Raw genomic sequence first — 17,577 nt, forward strand, 5'->3', positions numbered from 1 at the left:
GAAGTCAGGATCTCAGTCGGGGCTAGAGCCTATCTTAGCTGTCATTGGGCAATAGACGGGGTTCACATTGGATCAATCGAGGGACCGCATGCAGAGACATTCAAGCATTCACCCTCTCACACATCTGAGCATTGTAGGGTCTCCACTGAACCTCCTGGATGTTTTTGGACAAGGAGGAACCCAGAGGAACCCCATGGAGACATAGAGGCTCATCAGAGAAAGGCCCCCCTGTGGGAATCCAACCGGGGGATCTTCTTGCTGCATGGCAGAAGTGCAAACCTTTCCATTAGTGAGGAAAAAAATAGAAAATAAAACATAAATATCGATCACGCTTACCATTAACCCCCCCCCTCCTTCGCTCCCACGCTCACCTTCATCCGGGCGTTTCACCTCGATTAACAGCATGAAAACAAGGTGACTGTGGATGTTCTGAAGGACGGGAGGAGATCTCCCCAGGAGACCGCCCCACATCCCCACCTCCACACACACACACACACACACCTCTGCAACGTGAAGGACACGTATTTGGGTGCAGTACCACCTACCGCCGCTAGGCGTCGCTGTTGTCGCGGGTGGATGCAGCTGCAGCGAGGGGCCGCTGGGGGAGGAGGCAAGGACAGCAGGCAGGGTTTGGTACTGGCAGACGTAAAATGCTTTTATTACCATGGTTACAGAGGCTGACTGGATCTGAGCTGACATTCTATGGCGTTGAGTTACAACTGTTTTTTTTTTTTCAATTTCACTTTTTTTTTTTTTTGTCCAACTTCCTCCGTCTGGTGCCGTGTGATCCCGAGGCAGCAGGCAAAGGTTAGAGGTCATGCAGACTAGATAAATAACTCTTTTAATGTGTTACCTCTGCTATAAAGTTAATTGTCCACTGCCGGGCCACGCAGTGCTCTCAGTTCTTTAAAAAAAAAGGAAAGGGAGGAAAAAAAAAAAAGAAAATATCCATACATGTAAACAGTCAAAGAAATTGCACTTCCTGTTCTGGCTCGCCATTTCAAGCCACACTACTGATATAGAGCTTTTTTTGTTATTTTTTTTTTTTAGTTTTTTTAAACACTGGAAAAAAAATATTCACGGTCACTGATTGTCTGACCAATAATAATAATCATAATAATAATAAAAATAAAAAAAAAGAGACAAAAATATGTGTTCTATTCCAAAATAATATCCTATACAACGACGAAGAAACATCTCTGATATTATTGGTCAGCTGCTTAAATCGATTAAAAACATCTTAGCAAAAAAAAAAATTATTTTGTATATTTCTGGATATTATTGTCGTTACTTTACACAGACAGAAGCCCCCCCGTCCCCCCCACGCCAAGACCCCCAACCCCCCTCCCTTTATATACATTCACACCGGATTCTTTCCCACCAATCGGCGAAATGCGGAGTAAAGGTAAAGCCTCCGGCCTCCTCGGCTCTAACGCCAGGAAGTAGTCGGAGCCTGTCTCGTGAGGGGGGGGGGGTGTATTGCTTCTTTACTGCATCTTTCTTTTGTTCGGAGACAACGTGGCACTTCTGCGGAGCGTTCAGGGGCGGATTCCTGTTCGACCCCCACCCACCCACCCACCTGGACATTCTGATTGTCACTGCTCCGGAGCAAAGACTGTTTCGCAAACATTCTCAAAAAGGCAGTCTTGGAGTAGACAAACAAACAAACAAACAAAAAAAAAACGATTAAAAAAAAAAAAAAAAAAAAAAAAAAGTTTGTTGGACACCCCCACCCAACCCCCTCCCGAATGGAAGCCAAACACAAAAAAAATAGCTAAAACATTCCCGTCGTGAATATATTTCCTCCCCTTCTTTATCAGGCGGAGAAAAAATAACCCATTTCTTAAAACCTCGTTGCAAAGTCTCTTGCGGCAAAAATCCCCCCCCCCCCCCCCCCATTTCCCCTTGCGACGCTGCGTTCACGTGCAATCCGCCAGTTGGACGCCGTCCTTTGGGGATCAGCCGGCGGTGTTGGTGGGGTTCGGGCCAAAGTGAAGTTGGCCCTCGGTGTGTTGCTACGGTGACGTTGTAAATCATCAAATGACATTTCTGTTCCACATTTGATGTCATTGTCCATGTCGGCGTAGCAGCAACACAGCTCCATCTTAATATTTCCGAAACGGTCCTTTCTAAGGAGGTTAAAGCGGGATTTTTTTTTTATTTTAAGCGAGGGAGGGGGGGGGTCGGCGTTACCGTAGTTACCGAAAACTTCCGTTTCAAAAAAAAAAAAATCGATGTGCAAATTTTTCCCGATCAAGGTGCAAGGTTACGATCCGCCTGTGCCGCCGTCACCACTTGGGTGGTCCTCCATGCCCCCCCACTTCCCCTCATCCAATCAGGTGAAAGCAGCGTGGCGTCGTCCCAATGCCCCCCCCCACACACACACACACCAACCCCCTTTACTGGCTCACTTCCTCCCTCTGGAGTTGCGATTCCGGACTCTTCGAGAGCCCCCCCCCCCAGTGCAGCTGCGTGAACCCCGGTCCCTGTGCTCTCGAGTACCATGTATACATATCTTATATGTATGTGTGTATATATATATATCAATACACACACATACATATGTATACACACATACATATATACGTATATATATATATATGTGTGTGTGTGTGTATAAATACATACAGTATATATACACACACATACATATATATACAAATACATACATACACACAAATATTTATACGCACATACACACACACACATATATATGTATATATATACACGCACACACACATACATACACACACATATATATATGCATATATATGTATATAAAGGTCCGTCTCAGAGCAAAGTCCGTCTTCCCAGTTGTGTTAAGGTGCTGAAGTAAAAAGCATCGACGCGCGTTTGTCTTAAAGTGTCGTCGCTCAGCATGTAGACAGTCTTTAACGTGCTCGTCGCTCCAGCACTAGTGCAAATTCACCTCCGCTGCTCCGTCCGTCCGTCCGTCAGTCCGTCCTTCCGCCTCACGTCTCTTTCATCCGTCCAGGCTTGGACATTTGGGAAAAAAAAAAAAAAAAAAAAAAAAAAAATGCGTTGCCATGGTTTCATCCTCCGGTGTGTGTGTGTGTGATGCCCTTCAGAAGGTTCAACACACTCATCCGTGTGATGTCTTTCGGCCATTACGTCTCTCTCTCTCTCTCTCTCTTTCTCTACCTCGCTCGTCCCGTGTGGCTCTACAACGGTCGATGGAAGTATCGGAGCACTTCCTGTCCGGCGGCGGCGGCGGCGGGCTCGGGTCCCACTCCTCGGACCCCACCTGCGGGTGGACAGACGGCGGGGGGGTTGGGGGGGTTTGGGGGGTCAGGGAGGAGGCGGTCGGTGCACTTGCCCCGCCCCCTCCTCCCCCCTCGGCGAGCTCACCTCCCCTCCGCTAGCTTATGGATGCTGCAGGGTCAAAAGCAAGTCGTTCAGCCGTCGTCTCCGCTGCCGTCGGCTGGAGGCGCCTTCCTCCTCCTCCTCCTCCTCCTCCTCCTCTTCCTCTTCCTCCTCCTCCTCTTCCTCCTCCTTCCCCTCTTCCTCTGGTCGGCTCCGGGGGTCGGCGGGCTGTGGGGAGCGCGGTAACGGGATGCCGATCACTTGAGATGAATTTTGACCGACCGAACGTGCATCCGTTAACCCTTTAATGTTCGCCTCGTCGCACGCCTTCGTAAAACCAGCTATATTTTTCTCCTAAAATAATTGACTATAATTTAAAAAAAAAAAAAAAAATCCAGAAATTAGCTGTAATTGATCCTGGTAATTAATGAGATGCTGGATGACATAATCTTGATCAGTGTTTTCCAACCACTGTGCCGCGGCACGTTAGTGGGCTGTGTAAAAATGCCCACTTTCACCCGATTGGTCCGAAAATGATTGATTCAACGCAAATAATGTGTCCTCCTACGTCTACCTCTGTGGACAGGCGGAAGAATGAAATGCTCTTCCACTAGATGGCAACAGGAAGTGAATGTGCGTGTGTGTCTGCCTGCTGCTGGGACATAGCGATGCTTCAAGTGAGACAGCGGCGGTGATACGCCATGGATAAATCTTTTAAAAGAAAAAGTACTCAATGGATCTTCTGGCCCTGAAGTACATTCTGACCCAGATGAAGGCCCGAGTATGAGTAGGGGTCAGAAGAAGCCAAAAAAGTTGAGCTCCTGCAAGAATATCAGCTTTGTGTTCGACCGAACGGGGCCAGATTTCAAACTGTAAACGTTGTAAACGTTTTTGACATTTTTATTTGGCGGTGTGCCGCGGCTCAAAAAAGGTCGGATCTGGAGTAATCCAGTCAACGCGGAGGAGGTTTCCCATTGGCTGAGGGCATTAAAGGGTTAAAGTGTGTGTTGACTCACACGCGTGCTGGAGGGGTCCTGACTCTGAGGGTGGGGGTCACTGCTGGGACCTGTACACTCCACCCCCCCTGGCTCATCTGCGGGTCAGAGGTCACACCGTATTTCAGTCAGGGATCGCGAGCAGCAGCAGCAGCATCACTTTCCCCGCAAGCGACGGCCGTGTCCTAACCCCGAACCGACGGAGTACCGCAAGTTCGTCGAGTCCAAACGAGACCGAGGAGTTCAACGGGTGCCTTGTGTTTTCCCAGTCTACCTGTCGTAACCAAGAGAGGTCCGAAAAGTCTGTCAACGTCGACTACTTCCACGAGTTGCTCTACAACTCCGGTGAGCCTGCCAAGTCCCTGTAATTCAACAAGTCAACAACGTCCGACAGTCCAAGGAGTTCCTTGAGCTCCTCCTTTCCTGTACGTCCAGAAAGGCCACCGAGTCTACCCGTTGTAACTACGAAGAGTCCGAAAAGTCTGTCAACGTCGACAACTTCCACGAGTCCTACAAGTCCCAAGAGTTCCATGAGGCGAAACGGCGTCTGTTCCGACGGAGTACCGCAAGTACGTCGAGTCCAAACGAGCCCGAGGAGTCCAAAGAGGCCAATGAGTTCAGCGGGTCAGTGTGTTTTCCAAGTCTAGTGAGTCAAATGAACCCAGAAGACCAATGAGTCCAACCCATCCAGTACATTTCCCAAACTCCAACAAATCAAAGAGACCAACAAGTCGAAGAAACGTAAAACATCCCTCAAGTCGAGCTAAGGTGTCCTAAGTTAAACCATACCGTGGAATTCCGATTTTAGTCCGCAAGTCTCATTATTTCAACAAGTCAAGTCCTGTAACTACATATCTGACCAGTTTGAAAAGTCTAAAGAGTCTAACAAGACCCTCGAGTTCCTCTGATCCTACAAGTCTGGTGAGCCTGCCCAGTCCCTGTAATTCAACAAGTCAACCACGTCCGACAGTCCAAGGAGTTCCTCGAGCTCCTCCTTTCCCGTACGTCCAGAAAGGCCACCGGGTCTACCGGTCGTAACTACGAAGAGTCCGAAAAGTCTGTCAACGTCGACAACTTCCCTTCCACGAGTCCTACAAGTTCCTAGAGTTCCATGAGGCGAAACGGCGTCTGTTCCGACGGAGTACCGCAAGTGTGTCGAGTCCAAACGAGCCCGAGGAGTCCAAAGAGGCCGATGAGTTCAGCGGGTCAGTGTGTTTTCCAAGTCTAGTGAGTCAAATGAACCCAGAAGACCAATGAGTCCAACCCATCCAGTACATTTCCCAAACTCCAACAAATCAAAGAGACCAACAAGTCGAAGAAACGTAAAACATCCTTCAAGTCGAGCTAAGGTGTCCTAAGTTGAACCATACCGTGGAATTCCGATTTTAGTCCGCAAGTCTCATCATTTCAACAAGTCAAGTCCTGTAACTACACATCTGACCAGTTTGAAAAGTCTAAGGAGTCTAACAAGACCCTTGAGTTCCTCTGGTCCTACAAATCTGGTGAGCCTGCCCAGTCCCTGTAATTCAACAAGTCAACCACGTCCGACAGTCCAAGGAGTTCCTCGAGCTCCTCCTTTCCCGTTCGTCCAGAAAGGCCACCGGGTCTACCGGTCGTAACTACGAAGAGTCCGAAAAGTCTGTCAACGTCGACAACTTCCGCGAGTCCTACAAGTCCCAAAAGTTCCACGAGGCGAAGCGGCGTCTGTTCCCCATTTCCCTTTTTGTTGTAATCAATTCTGAGGGACTTGGTGGAAACAGTGTGGGTTTTTTTTTGTTTTTTTTTTCGCTCTTAATGGCGAAAGCCGATGCCTGAGAAGGTTCTTGGACGCCGGCGGTGGATGACAGGAATGGCGGCGCGGGGCAGGGGGGAGCTTGAAAATTCTGCGGTTGGAAAACCACTTACTTTGTAATGCTGAGCATGATGTGGACAGACAAGCCAAACACGAGGGTGGCCAGAGGAGTGAAGAGAAGCGTGCATGTGCAAGCGCACGCACGCACGCACATGAACGTGCATGGACAAGGACACACACATTCACGCAAACGTGCACGGACACACGTACGCTTACCTACGCACCTCAATAAGCATACACAGGACACCTGGAGTAAGCCATGTAGATGGCTGGTAAACATGGGGTGTGTGGACCACACACACACACACACACATGCGTGTGCACGCACGTATTCACAAACACCTACAGAAACAAAAACTAACACACACACTTGCTTCATGGACCTGACTTGATGCGGCTGTCATCCCCATTGGCTCCGTCACGGGGCGGCCGCGGCACGCCGCCGTCCTCGCCACCGCGCCGCCTCTCCATCTTCAGCTGGATCTGCCGGTCCCTCACCAGCTCCCAGTTCCTCACCAGGAAGACGTGATGTTTCACCACAAAGCTCCTGGAAAAAAAAAAAAAAAAAAAGGGGGGGGGGGGGTGTTAGCATTCTTGCTAATTTCGCTAATTTCACTTATCTCGTGGCGGCTGACGCCATTTTGCCCTTTTTTTATTCTCCCCGCCGTACCGTTCGGCGCTGGTCAGGGGCTCCATGTCGAGATGAGGGAAGAGGCTGGTGATGTCGCTGGAGTTTTCCTCCTGTGGGAGCAGCAGCAGCAGCAGGAGGAGGAGGAGGAAGGTGAAGACTGCGATGAAGCCCTTTGTGCATTCAATACAAAACTTGAAAACAAAACAAAAAAGAAACAAAAACGTTGCCCGTTTGGGTACGTTTTGTTTTGAAAGTCGCCCCGCTTTTTTTCTGTATCCCCGCCTGGAGATATAATCTGTCGCCGTGGCAACAACAGAAAGAGCAACTCACTAAATCGCATTACTCTGATGGGCGCCGTCTTTCTCTGTGTCGGTTTGGATCGGCGACTGGCGTCGCGTGGGACAAAATAACGACTTGAGAACGAATAAAGATTCAACAGAAAGTGGTCATCGCTACTTACGTCATAGCTATATCTATCAAAATTGATATTTTTGATCTAATTTATCATTAACTTTTTTTTGGTTCAAACATTCAGTGGGCCCCCTGCACTTTGGAATGAGAGTGGAAAATATTTGAAAATAAACAAGACAGTACCGGATAAAAAAATGACCTGAAAATTTACAATAAAATGCCTTAATATCAATGAGAAACTACTGAAAAATAAAATGGAAAATATTTGCAATTAAAAAGAAAATACACAAGAAGATACCTGAAACTAAATGAGAAACTACTTAAAAATAGGAGACTACCTGAATATATTTGAAAATAAACAAAAACAAATGAAAACAAACGAAAAAGTACTTGAAAATAAACAAGAAATTATTTGAAATTAAAAAAATACTACCTGAAAATGAGAAATTCTGAAAATAAATGAGGAAAAAAACTTGAAGATAAACAAGAAACAACCTCAAAATAAAGATGAAAATACCCCAAAATGAACAAGATATACTTGAAAATAAACAAGATGCCTGAAAATCAATGAGCAACGACTTAAACATAAACAATAAAAAAAAAAAAATATAAAAATACAATGAAAAAAAACATTGAAAACAAACAAAAAAGTACTTGAAAATAATAAGAAAACACCTAAAAATCAATGCAAAAATATTAAAAATAAACAAGAAATACTTGAAAACACACACACACAAAAAAAAAAAACCTGCCTTTTGTTCAAACCCTCTGGGTTGGACCCCGTGCACGTTTCACCGTGCACTTTTGGCAGGAAGTGAAAAACATCGAGGGGTTCGTAAAACCCCGTCTACTTCCTGTTTTGGAACGTGTGTGCGTTTGTGCGCACGTGCTTTCAACTCACCGCCGCCCGGTGAGAGGAGGTGGACCTCTCCTTCAGCCGACCTGGAGGAGGAGGCGGGGCAAACCAAGAAGAAGAAGAGAATCAAAGTTCTAGTATGGTTGAATGTTGGACTGTACCAACTCCAGCCAGACGGGGGGGGATGGTTGGGGGACTCACAGTAACGTCGCTTCCTCTTGAGCGGAACGGCGGGCTGCCGCTGGAGCTGCGGGCGACAGCCACATGTTTTAGATGAAGGAAGCTGTCGTAAACACACACACACACACACACACACACACACACACACACACCTGGTTGTGTCTCCAGAGCCACATGACGTCGTAGGGCAGCTGGAAGTGGATCCGCTTCAGTCTCAAGTACTTCCCTGGAGGAGAGGAAGGGGAGAACGTGAGGGGGGGGGGGTCGTTTTGTGTTGCTCGGCGACAAGCACCCCCCCTTCCCACTCACACTCGGTGTGAGATATTATGGGATGTGCTCACCGACGTGGATGGGTGCGGGCAGCAGGGTGTACTCCTGCTCCCCCGGAGTGTATTCCGCACCTCCGCCGCCGAACAGCTGGGAGGGAGGGCTGGAGATGGAGAGATGGGGGGAGTTAAAGGAGGAAGACGGGAGGAAATAAAAGCGGAGAACCTGGCGTTGGTGAGGACGAGAGTGGAGAAGGGGTGAGAACCTCGTTATCAAACAGCCAATGAGCTGCAGCCCCCGGGTTAGCTTCCTGCGAGATGGCAAACGGCTACTCCTGGGTTAGCTTCCCTCAGATTAGCTTCCCCTGGGTGAGCGAGCTGCAGCCCCCGTTTAAGCTTCCTTCAGGTTAGCTTCCTCAGGGTGAGCTTGCCTCAGTTTAGATAAGCTTCTTGTGGGTTAACTCCCCCCAGTTGGGGACTTCACTACCCCTGGGTTAGCTTCCCTAGGGTTAACTTCCTTCGGCTGGGCACGCAGCTGCCCCTGGATTAGCTTCCCAAGGGCTAGCTTCCCTCGGGTTACCTTCCTTCAGCTGGGCACGCAGCTGCCCCTGGATTAGCTTTCCTAGGGTTAGCTTCCCTCAGCCGGGGGAGCTGCTCCATTCAGGTTACCTTCCTCTGGGTGGGCAAGTTGCTGCCCCTGGGTTAGCTTCCCTCAGCCGGACAAGCTCTTGCCCCTGGGTTAGCTTCCCAAGGGTTAGCTTCCCTCAGGTTACCTTCCTTCGGCTGGGCAAGCAGCAGCCCCTGGGTTAGCTTCCCTGGGGTTAGCTTCCCACAGCTGGGTAAGTTGCTGCCCCTGGGTTAGCTTCCCTAGGGTTAACTTCCTTTGGCTGGGCAAGCTGCTTCCCCTTGGTGGGTACCTTCCCAAGGGTTAGTTTCCTTCAGCTGGGTATGCAGCTGCATCTGAATAAGCTTCCCTCAGTTGGGCAGGTTTCTGCCTCGGGTTTAGCTTCCCTAGGGTTAGCTCCCCTCGGATTTGCTTCCCTAGGGATAGCTTCCTTCATCTGGATGAGCCGGTCCCCCCAAGTCAGCTTCCCCAAGGCCTGCAGGTTCAGCCCCCAGGTTTCTCACACATTCTGCAACTCCTGCCTCCAAGAAGCTGCAGATGTGAGTGGTTTCGCTCTGAATCACCTCCTCTGACTCAGATCTCGGTGGAAACTACCCGGGAGACTTTCGCCGGCTAGGGATTCTTCAAAAACTGCAAAATACTATATCTTGGTTTGTAGAAATGATAAAAGATAATCCCCATAGAGAAAGTTAGAAATTATCCAAAATAGAGACTACCCGAGGTGTATGGAAATTCTTCAAAATAAACGAAAATACTAAATGTAAACAATTGAGAAAATACTTTAAAAAAAGAGAAAATTGTTGAAAATAAATTAGAAACTACTTGAAAAATGCACCTGAAAATTGAAAAAAAAAAAGAAAAAACAAGATGAAACTGAAACAGAAAACACTTAAAAATCAATGTAAAAAATACTTGAAAATAATCAAGAAACTATTTGAAAATAAAAAAGGAAAATCAATGAGATGGGACTAAAAATATGCAAGAAAATACTTGAAAAAAAAATACACGAGAATATACTTGAAAATAAAGAGGGATAACTTGAAAATAAATAAAAGACTACAGAGCAAATTAAAAATTGCACAAAAATAAAAGAGAAAATAAAAGTAAAGTAAAAATGACTGGAAATACACAGGAAAATGCTTGAAATTAAAGAATAAAACAAAAAAAATACTTGTACATAAACAAAAAAACACTTAGAATAAAGAAATACAAAAATACTAAAGGAGAAATGACCAGAAAATTTGAAAAAAAAAAAAAAAAAAAAAAAAAAAGATTAAAATATTTTAAACCAAAGAAGAAAATGCCTGAAAATACACGAGCAGCTACAAAGGTTCGACTCACTCCGCCATCTTGTAGTCGTCGGAGTAAAGCCCCGCTTTCAGGAATTTCTTCCTGGGCGGCCCGTCTATCACTTCCTGCCTCTGCACGCCCAGCGTCTGGCGCCCGGCCGGGTCCGTCTCCGGCTGGCCGGAGCACTCGGCGGGCGAGTCGCAGTCTGCCGTGTCCGTGGCGACGCTGCGTGGAGTGCGGGGGTTAGCATGTTGCCGTCGGAAGCAAAATAAATTAAAAAAAATGGCGCCTTCACCTCTGATGACACGGAGAATCGCTGTACTTCCTGTTCCGTCCCCTCTTCCTCCTGGCCTGCAGCTCTGCATCCGTCACCTGCGGCCCCGCCTCGCCTCCTCCTCTGTCCTTCGCTTCCCTCCTTCCTCCCGCCTCCTCTGCATCCCTCTTGTTGCCGCATCCCTGCAGGAAGTCCGGCGGCGGCGGCGGCGGTGGCGGCGGCGAGGGCGAAGGCGGTCCGGCGAAGGCGGAGTGCTTCCTGGGGCGCCCTGGCCTCCTCTTGCTCCCCGTATCCGCCTCCTCGGCTGCGCAGCGCTTCTGCCCGCGGCTCTGCCTGGGGTCTCCGTGGAAACCTGGAGGTGAAAATAAAAGAAAAAAAAAAAGTAAAAAAAAAAAAAAAAAAACAGAGGGTAGCGTTAGCGGCGGCGTGGGGGCGGGTCGGCGGCCACAGCGAGATTGGATGAGTCACAACATTTCCTCTGACCAGATAACTTCTGGGAAATGAATTAGGAAGTGATTTATGCGCACACACACACACACACACACACACACACACACACACACACAGAGCCACGTGAATTCTTTTTAATTTGAACGAAAAAGAGCGTGCGTTTGCGGGTTTTCTTTTTGGGTGTTTTTTTTTTTTTTTTTTTTACAAATCCTCACCATCCGATCTTTCAAAGAGTACAGAAACAAATACAACGGAGGGATGGGGTGAAGAGGAGGTGAAGAAGCAGCTCCTCCGGTCCCTCTCCCTCTCTTTCGCCTCCCTCTTTCACATCTTCCTCACTTTTTCCCCTCTCTCTCTCTCTCTCTCTCTCCCCTCCACTTGCCCCCTCCGTGACCCTCCCACCCGTCTATCACCTCTCGGGTCATCTATCTTTTTCATCCCTTCTTCATCGACTGACTGCTCCCTTCTCCTCCTCCGTTTGCCCACGCTTTAAATAGACCATCTGGCGGTTCGCTAATGACGACGTTGGCCGGGGCGGAGGAGGAATGGAGAGAGGAGAAGAAAAGGGGGGGAATGGAAAGAGGAGAAGGAGAAGAGGGGTGTGTCTGGCTGCGGCGCCCCCTATAGGATATCCGGATTTTTGTTTTTTTTTCCACTCCCGCCAGGGTGCAGCTCCGACGCCATCACACTTCGGCAGCGTGCTTGTGTGTGTGTGTGCGTGTCAGTGTGTGTGTGTACTATAAAAAGACTTCCGCTCCATTCCTCGGAGTGTTTGTTACAAGTGTGAATCGAAACCGGTCGCCAGGCTCCGCCCCCAAACACACAAGCCCCGCCCCCTTCGAGTGGTCTCACCTGCCTCCCGTCGCTCCGTCCACGCCGCCTCCTCCTTCCTCCACGGCACCGAGTTCCAGCCGGTCAATCCGCTCCTCAGGCCGCGGCCCCTGGTTGCCATGGCGGCGGACGTGAACAGGTTGGTGTGCGGCGGCGGCGTCCTGTACCGCCGCGTCCGCTGAGCGTCCTGGCCGTTGTCGCCGTCTTCCCGGTCGGACGTTGGCGCTCTGAAAGACCCCCAGCCGGGGCTGCCGAATTTGGCGCCCCCAAGTTTGGCCCAGCCCTGACCCAGGCCGCTCCAACCGCCGCCGAAGGACGACAGGTGGGAGGAGCCTAACCCGGCGGCGGAGAGCGAGGTGTGCTTCAACCTCTCCGCCAGGGATGACGAGGAGGAGGTGGCGGTGGCGGCGAAGGAGTCGCCGCCATTTTCCCGACGCCACGGGGAGCCTTTAGCCAGCGGCCCTCCTCTCCTCGCCGTTTTCTCCTCCCCTAGCGCGAATCGCGACCTCGGCTTGGTTGCCACCGCCGCTGCCTCCTCCTCGTCCTCCTCCTCTTCCTCCTCGTCCTCCTGCGGCTCCTCGTCCTCGTCGTCGGCGCTCTGCGCGCACGCCCGCCGCCGCCGCTTGCGCTTGTGCTCGCCGCAATCGCAGGCGAGGCCCAGCCGGCCGCCGGGCTCGGCCTCTGGCTCGCCGCCGAGGGAGCCCTCCCGCAGCAGGCGGGTCCTGCGGCGGTGGAAGCGGGCCGGATTGAGGAGGAAGTGGTGCGGCTGGTACTGGTGCGAGGACGGGAGCGTGTAGGACGGCGGGAGGTGGTGGTGGTGGTGATGGTGGTAGAGCGGCGGCGGCGAGTAGGCGCCGAAGAAACCCACGTTGTCCACGGCGTCCTGGAACTTGGACGGGCAGCCGCACTGGCGCCGCTCGGGCTTCCTGGCGCAGTGCAGCGGCGTGCACGGGTAGAAGGGCTGCGGAGGGAAGGAGGTGGCGGCGGCGGCGGCGGCGCCATAGGCGGACGGGTGCGGCGAGTAGAAGCCGTTCAGGTTGATCCGGAAGATGTTGGAACGGTGGGGGCGCGGGGTTGGCGGGGAGGAAGAGGAAGGGCGGTGGTGGCGGCGGGGGGCGGCGGCGGCGGCGGCGGGTGCGTTCCCACCACTCGCCGTCGGCGTCCAGCTCCTGCGCCCGATGTGGACGTCCCCCAGCTGGCTGATCAGATCCTCAAGCTCGGCCAGGAACTCGGGGTCCTGCATGTGCAGCTGCTGGTGCTTCTTCTTGTGTTTGCCCTTTGACCTCTTCAGGCAGGGGTAATAGTCCGGGCGGGGGCATTTGGCGCACGGACACGCGCACGTGCAGCCGTAATCCCGCCGTCGGTGTCGGTGCCTGGCTGCGGCGGCGGCGTTGGTAAGCGCCGGGGAATGTTTATGCCCCCCGAGTGCGGCGCCCAGGCGCAGCACCCCCCGCGGTCCCCTCAGCTCCCCACGCTCCGACACGCTGTTGTTGTCGGTGCCGATGCCGCTGTCGCTGGGCAGCGTCTCCTCGCTGTGCGACTCGCTCCGTGGCGACGGCGTGGCCTCTTTCAGGTGGGCCGGGGACGCCGGGGAGTGCAGGAGCAGCGGCGGCGGCGGCGGCGCGGGGCAGTACAGCTTACACGACGACTGGTGGAAGGGGAAGTGGTGCCTCCCCTGGCAGGGGCAGCTCTTCTTGACGAAGGGCGACAGCGAGGAGGAGGAGGAGGACGGCGGGCGCGGCGACGTGCAGGAGGAAGACGGGGAAGGGAGGGAGAACGGGTGCGGGAAGAGCAGGGCCGGGTCGCCGCCGCCGCCCTCGCTGTACGGGCTCTGGGCGCCGCTGGAGTGGGTAAGCGAGGGGGACGGGAACGGGTGCGCCGGCGTAGGCTGGGGGAGGAAAAGCGAGGTTTCGGCGGGGTGGCCGAAGAGCGAGGGCGGGGCGTAGCCCTGGGGGGCGGGGCTTGGGTGCGCCTTGGGCTTGCGGCCCCGCCTCTTCCCCATGTAGATGGTCCCCTTCTTGCTGACGTTGATCTGGGGGCCGAGCCTCCCGCCGAAGGACGACGACAGGGAGGAGAGGGAGGCGACGGCCGCCGGCTCCATAGATTGACACATCCTGAGCGCCGCCTCTCGGTCAACGCCGCCGCCGCCGCCGCCCGACAGCGCCGCCTTGTGTAGCCTCTTCTTCTTCCGCCTCTTCATCTCGCTGATCACCCTCCGGATCTTTAGCTGCCTGCTCCCCCTCTCGGGGGGTCGAGGGTCGTCGTCCAGGTCGCCGCCCGGGGGCGTCTGCTTAGGAGGACGCCCGCGCTTCTTCAGGCTGGACTTGGACGGCCGCCGTGGCGCCGGGCTCGGGTCGCGCCCGAACGCGGCGGCCTCGCTCGGGGGCGAGCGCGATTTGCCGCGCCCGCTTTTCAAGCCGGGCGGCGCCGCATCCGGGTGGCTCTGCTTCGGGGACGGCGGCTTGGCTACGGAGAGGGGGGAGGCGCCGCCGGGCGCGGGGGGGAACGGAAGCGGGGGGGAATCCTCGGGCCGGCGGGGCGCGGCCTTAGGGGCGGGGCATGTCCTGATGGCCGGCGGCGGTGGCGGCGGGCTGTGGGCGGCGGGCGGCGCCTCCTGGCTCTCCCTCTGAGCACCTCTGTGCACCAGCCGGGTCCAGCTGGGCCGCCGGGCTTTACGCTTCTTCAGCGGCCGGCTGTCCTGCTCCGGGGGCGGGGGGAGGTCCGGAGGTGGGGTGGCGGCGGGGGAAGCGGGGCGCGGCCCCGGTGGCGGCGGCGGCGGCTGCGGGACCGCGTGGCGGGCGCCATCATGCTCTTTTGATTTACCGCTGTCGCCAGTTGCTCCGAGCTCGGACGGCCTGCAAATGTCACGGGCGGCGGGTCCCCCCTCGGGACCCCCGGCCCCCTCCTCCACTGTCACGGCCTTGCGGTTCTTATCCGAACCCACGGCGTCCTCGCACGCCGCCGCCGCCGCCCTCTCCTTCTCCCTTTCCCTCTCTCTCCCACGCCTGGACTTCCCATCCTTCCCTCTCTCCTTCCTCCTCTTCTTCCCCTCCTCCCTCCTTCCCCCCTCCGTCCATCCCCGCTCCTTCTTGGACTTCTTCTCCTTGCGTTTCTCCTTCTTCGCTTTCCTTTTCTTCTCCGGCGGCGGGTCGTGCTCTCGGGGCAGGGCGGCGGGGGGGTCCCCTACTTTCGGGGACAGCGAGGGCGGCGGAGGGGGGTCCTTGTAGGAGGTCACGGGGGGAACGGAGGAGCCGGTTTGTTTCCCCGCCGAGCCTCCGCCTTTCTGCTTCCTCGTCGGCGGCGTGCGGGCGCGGGGAGCGGCGGCGGCGGCGGGGGAAGCGGACGTCACGTTGAAACCGCTTCTATCCGAGGAGGACGAGCGTGGGGGCTTCACCCCCGCGGGTCCGTTGGCGCAGGCCGGCTTCTCCTTCTTCGCCCTCTCCGTCACCCCAGGTGGAACCTGGAGGACACGCATGGAACCCCCACCCTCCGTCAGCAGCGGCAGTGCGGAGAAACAGGAAAAGAGGCCACGCGGGGGGAGGAGGAGATAAATGAGAGCAGGTAGAGGGGGGAGTAAAAATAGAAAAGGGGGGAGCGGATGGAGGAGCGGCGCCATTGGTGGCTATAAATTGCTGCTAATACAAATGAGCGGGCCTGACATTTCGCCTCGCCGCCGTCGGGAGACGACTGACGGACCAATGTCTGCCGCGGCCTACGAGCGGTTGCCGTGCCGCCGTCCTATTTATAGAGGTGTTTATTTAAAAACCCGCTGCTTGAGTTTCAGAGTGAAATCGCCGAGATGACCTGGTTGTGGCGGCGGCGTGCCGGGATTTGCCGGTGGCCGCCACACACACGCAAACGCGTGCGTGAAAAAAAAAAAAACAAAAAACATGCCGTTACAATCACAGGTGTCAGTCCGTCCTCGTCCGAGGACGTCCGCCATTGGCCCCGCCTCTATGCTTAGCTCCGCCCCCTCAACTAACCAGATCGCTATACATCTCGCGGTTGTGTTGTGTTTACATGTGGCGGCGTGGGCGGGCCTTACCTGTTTGAATCCCTGGCCAGAAGGGGCGGAGCCTTGCGGTGACGCCGAAGAGGCCGGCAGCGGCGGAGGCGACGACGGGCACGTCCTGGCGGCAATCCGGAGCGGATCCGCTGCGATGTCCGTCGGATTGGATGCGGTTCTGGCGGCGCCTCCGTCCCCGTCGGGCCTCGATGGCGGCGGCGGCGGCGTTGGCGGCGGCGGCCCCCTGCCCTGCCTCTGGTAGGTCCTGATGGTGGGCCTGCAGATGTAGCTCTCCAGGCTCTTGGGCGGCTTCTTGGTGCGTTTGGCCTGCAGGCCGATCCGCAGACGCACGTTGCCCTCAGGGCAGCTGCCCTCCCGGCTGGAGATCTGCAGCTGCTGCTGCCCGCCGCCGCCGCCACCGCCGCCGCCCCCCGCCGCCGCCGCAGCGCCCCTCGATCAACAGCTCCAGTACCGCCCCCTTCTCCCCTTCCCTCTTCTTCCCACGCCGCCTCTCCTTGGCGGCCTCCTCCCCTTCCGCCCTCCTTCGCTTCTCGGGGTCGGGGTCGTCCGGCGCCGGCTCCGGAGCGGGACCGACGGTCGGAGCGGCGCCCGCCTTCGACCGCTGCTCCATGGCGACGCCGTCGGGGGCCACGCCCCCCCCTCCTCGCCGGGAGGGGGCGGAGCCAAAGGGGAGGGAGACGGGAGGGGGTGGCGTCTGCAAGTGGAGGCTTCGGCTTCTCAAGGGGAAAATGAAACGAGCGGCCGAAGAGGAGGAGGAGGAGGAGGACAGCTGGGCTCGGTGAGCGGACGGCGGCGTCTCCGCCTTTCACAGCGGCGCTGAGGAGAGGAAAAGAGAGAGAAAGAGGGAGGGGACGGGAAGAGAAGACGAGTGATTAGTCATTTCACCGAGCTCAGATGCCGAGCGGCGGCGGTGGCGGCGGCGTTCAGCAACCGCGGGGGAAAGTCCCCTTCCAGGCAGCTGCGAAATGCAGGGGGGGGGGGGGGATGAGCTCATCACTCGGAAAACCCGGGGGGGTCATTCTTCATCCCTCCTCCTCTTCCTCGCCTGCAACCTCCCGATCACGCCGATCAATCACCTCCCCTCCTCCTCCCAAAACACACCAAAACTCCCCCCTTTTCTCATGTTTGGCAACGTCTGCATTTGTCCTTTATTAGTCCCGTCCTCTCTCTTTTTCTTTCTCTCCCTTGTCTCCTCCCTCGTTCGCCCCCCCCAAGCCGCCGCCGACCACACAGTTAATGGTCAAGTCATACACTGTATCCATGTTAATGGGAACCATATTTCCTCCTCCACTTCATTCTTCTCCTCCGTCAGCGGCTCTAAATCCTTCCATTCACACTCGCGGCCCTCCCTCTTTCTTCTCCACCTCCTTCCACAAATCCATCCGAACGGGTAAAAACTTATTTTTGGAGAGGAGTGCAAATTCTTCCTTTTTTCATTCAGCCCCCCTCCACCACCAATGAAAATGGACTTTTAATTTGTCATTACTAGCAGGAACACACACACACACACACACACACACACACACACACACACACACACACACACACACTAAGATAACATTCCC

The 17,577-nt window shown here is 54.4% G+C and overlaps 1 protein-coding gene across 1 annotated transcript in view; it reads right to left on the reverse strand.

The window, feature by feature from the left end:
• Positions 1–629: 629 nt before the first annotated feature.
• LOC147229838 (uncharacterized) overlaps positions 630–17,577 on the reverse strand; it is an 18,736-nt gene continuing 1,788 nt past the window's right edge. Inside the window, 14 exon segments of the mRNA XM_086155512.1 lie at positions 630–3,265; positions 3,370–3,552; positions 4,341–4,417; positions 6,555–6,718; positions 6,842–6,912; positions 8,115–8,155; positions 8,271–8,316; positions 8,402–8,475; positions 8,591–8,679; positions 10,482–10,655; positions 10,726–11,056; positions 12,007–15,445; positions 16,031–16,405; positions 16,407–16,828. Of these exon segments, the coding sequence (XP_086011638.1) occupies positions 3,385–3,552; positions 4,341–4,417; positions 6,555–6,718; positions 6,842–6,912; positions 8,115–8,155; positions 8,271–8,316; positions 8,402–8,475; positions 8,591–8,679; positions 10,482–10,655; positions 10,726–11,056; positions 12,007–15,445; positions 16,031–16,405; positions 16,407–16,622 (5,265 nt within the window). The 5' untranslated portion in view covers positions 16,623–16,828 and the 3' untranslated portion in view covers positions 630–3,265; positions 3,370–3,384.

The sequence above is a fragment of the Fistularia commersonii genome, chromosome 11 (assembly GCF_037954325.1).
Source record: "Fistularia commersonii isolate RoL2024-O1a breed Wild chromosome 11, RoL_Fcom_v1.0, whole genome shotgun sequence".
In the NCBI taxonomy this organism is placed as follows: domain Eukaryota; kingdom Metazoa; phylum Chordata; class Actinopteri; order Syngnathiformes; family Fistulariidae; genus Fistularia; species Fistularia commersonii.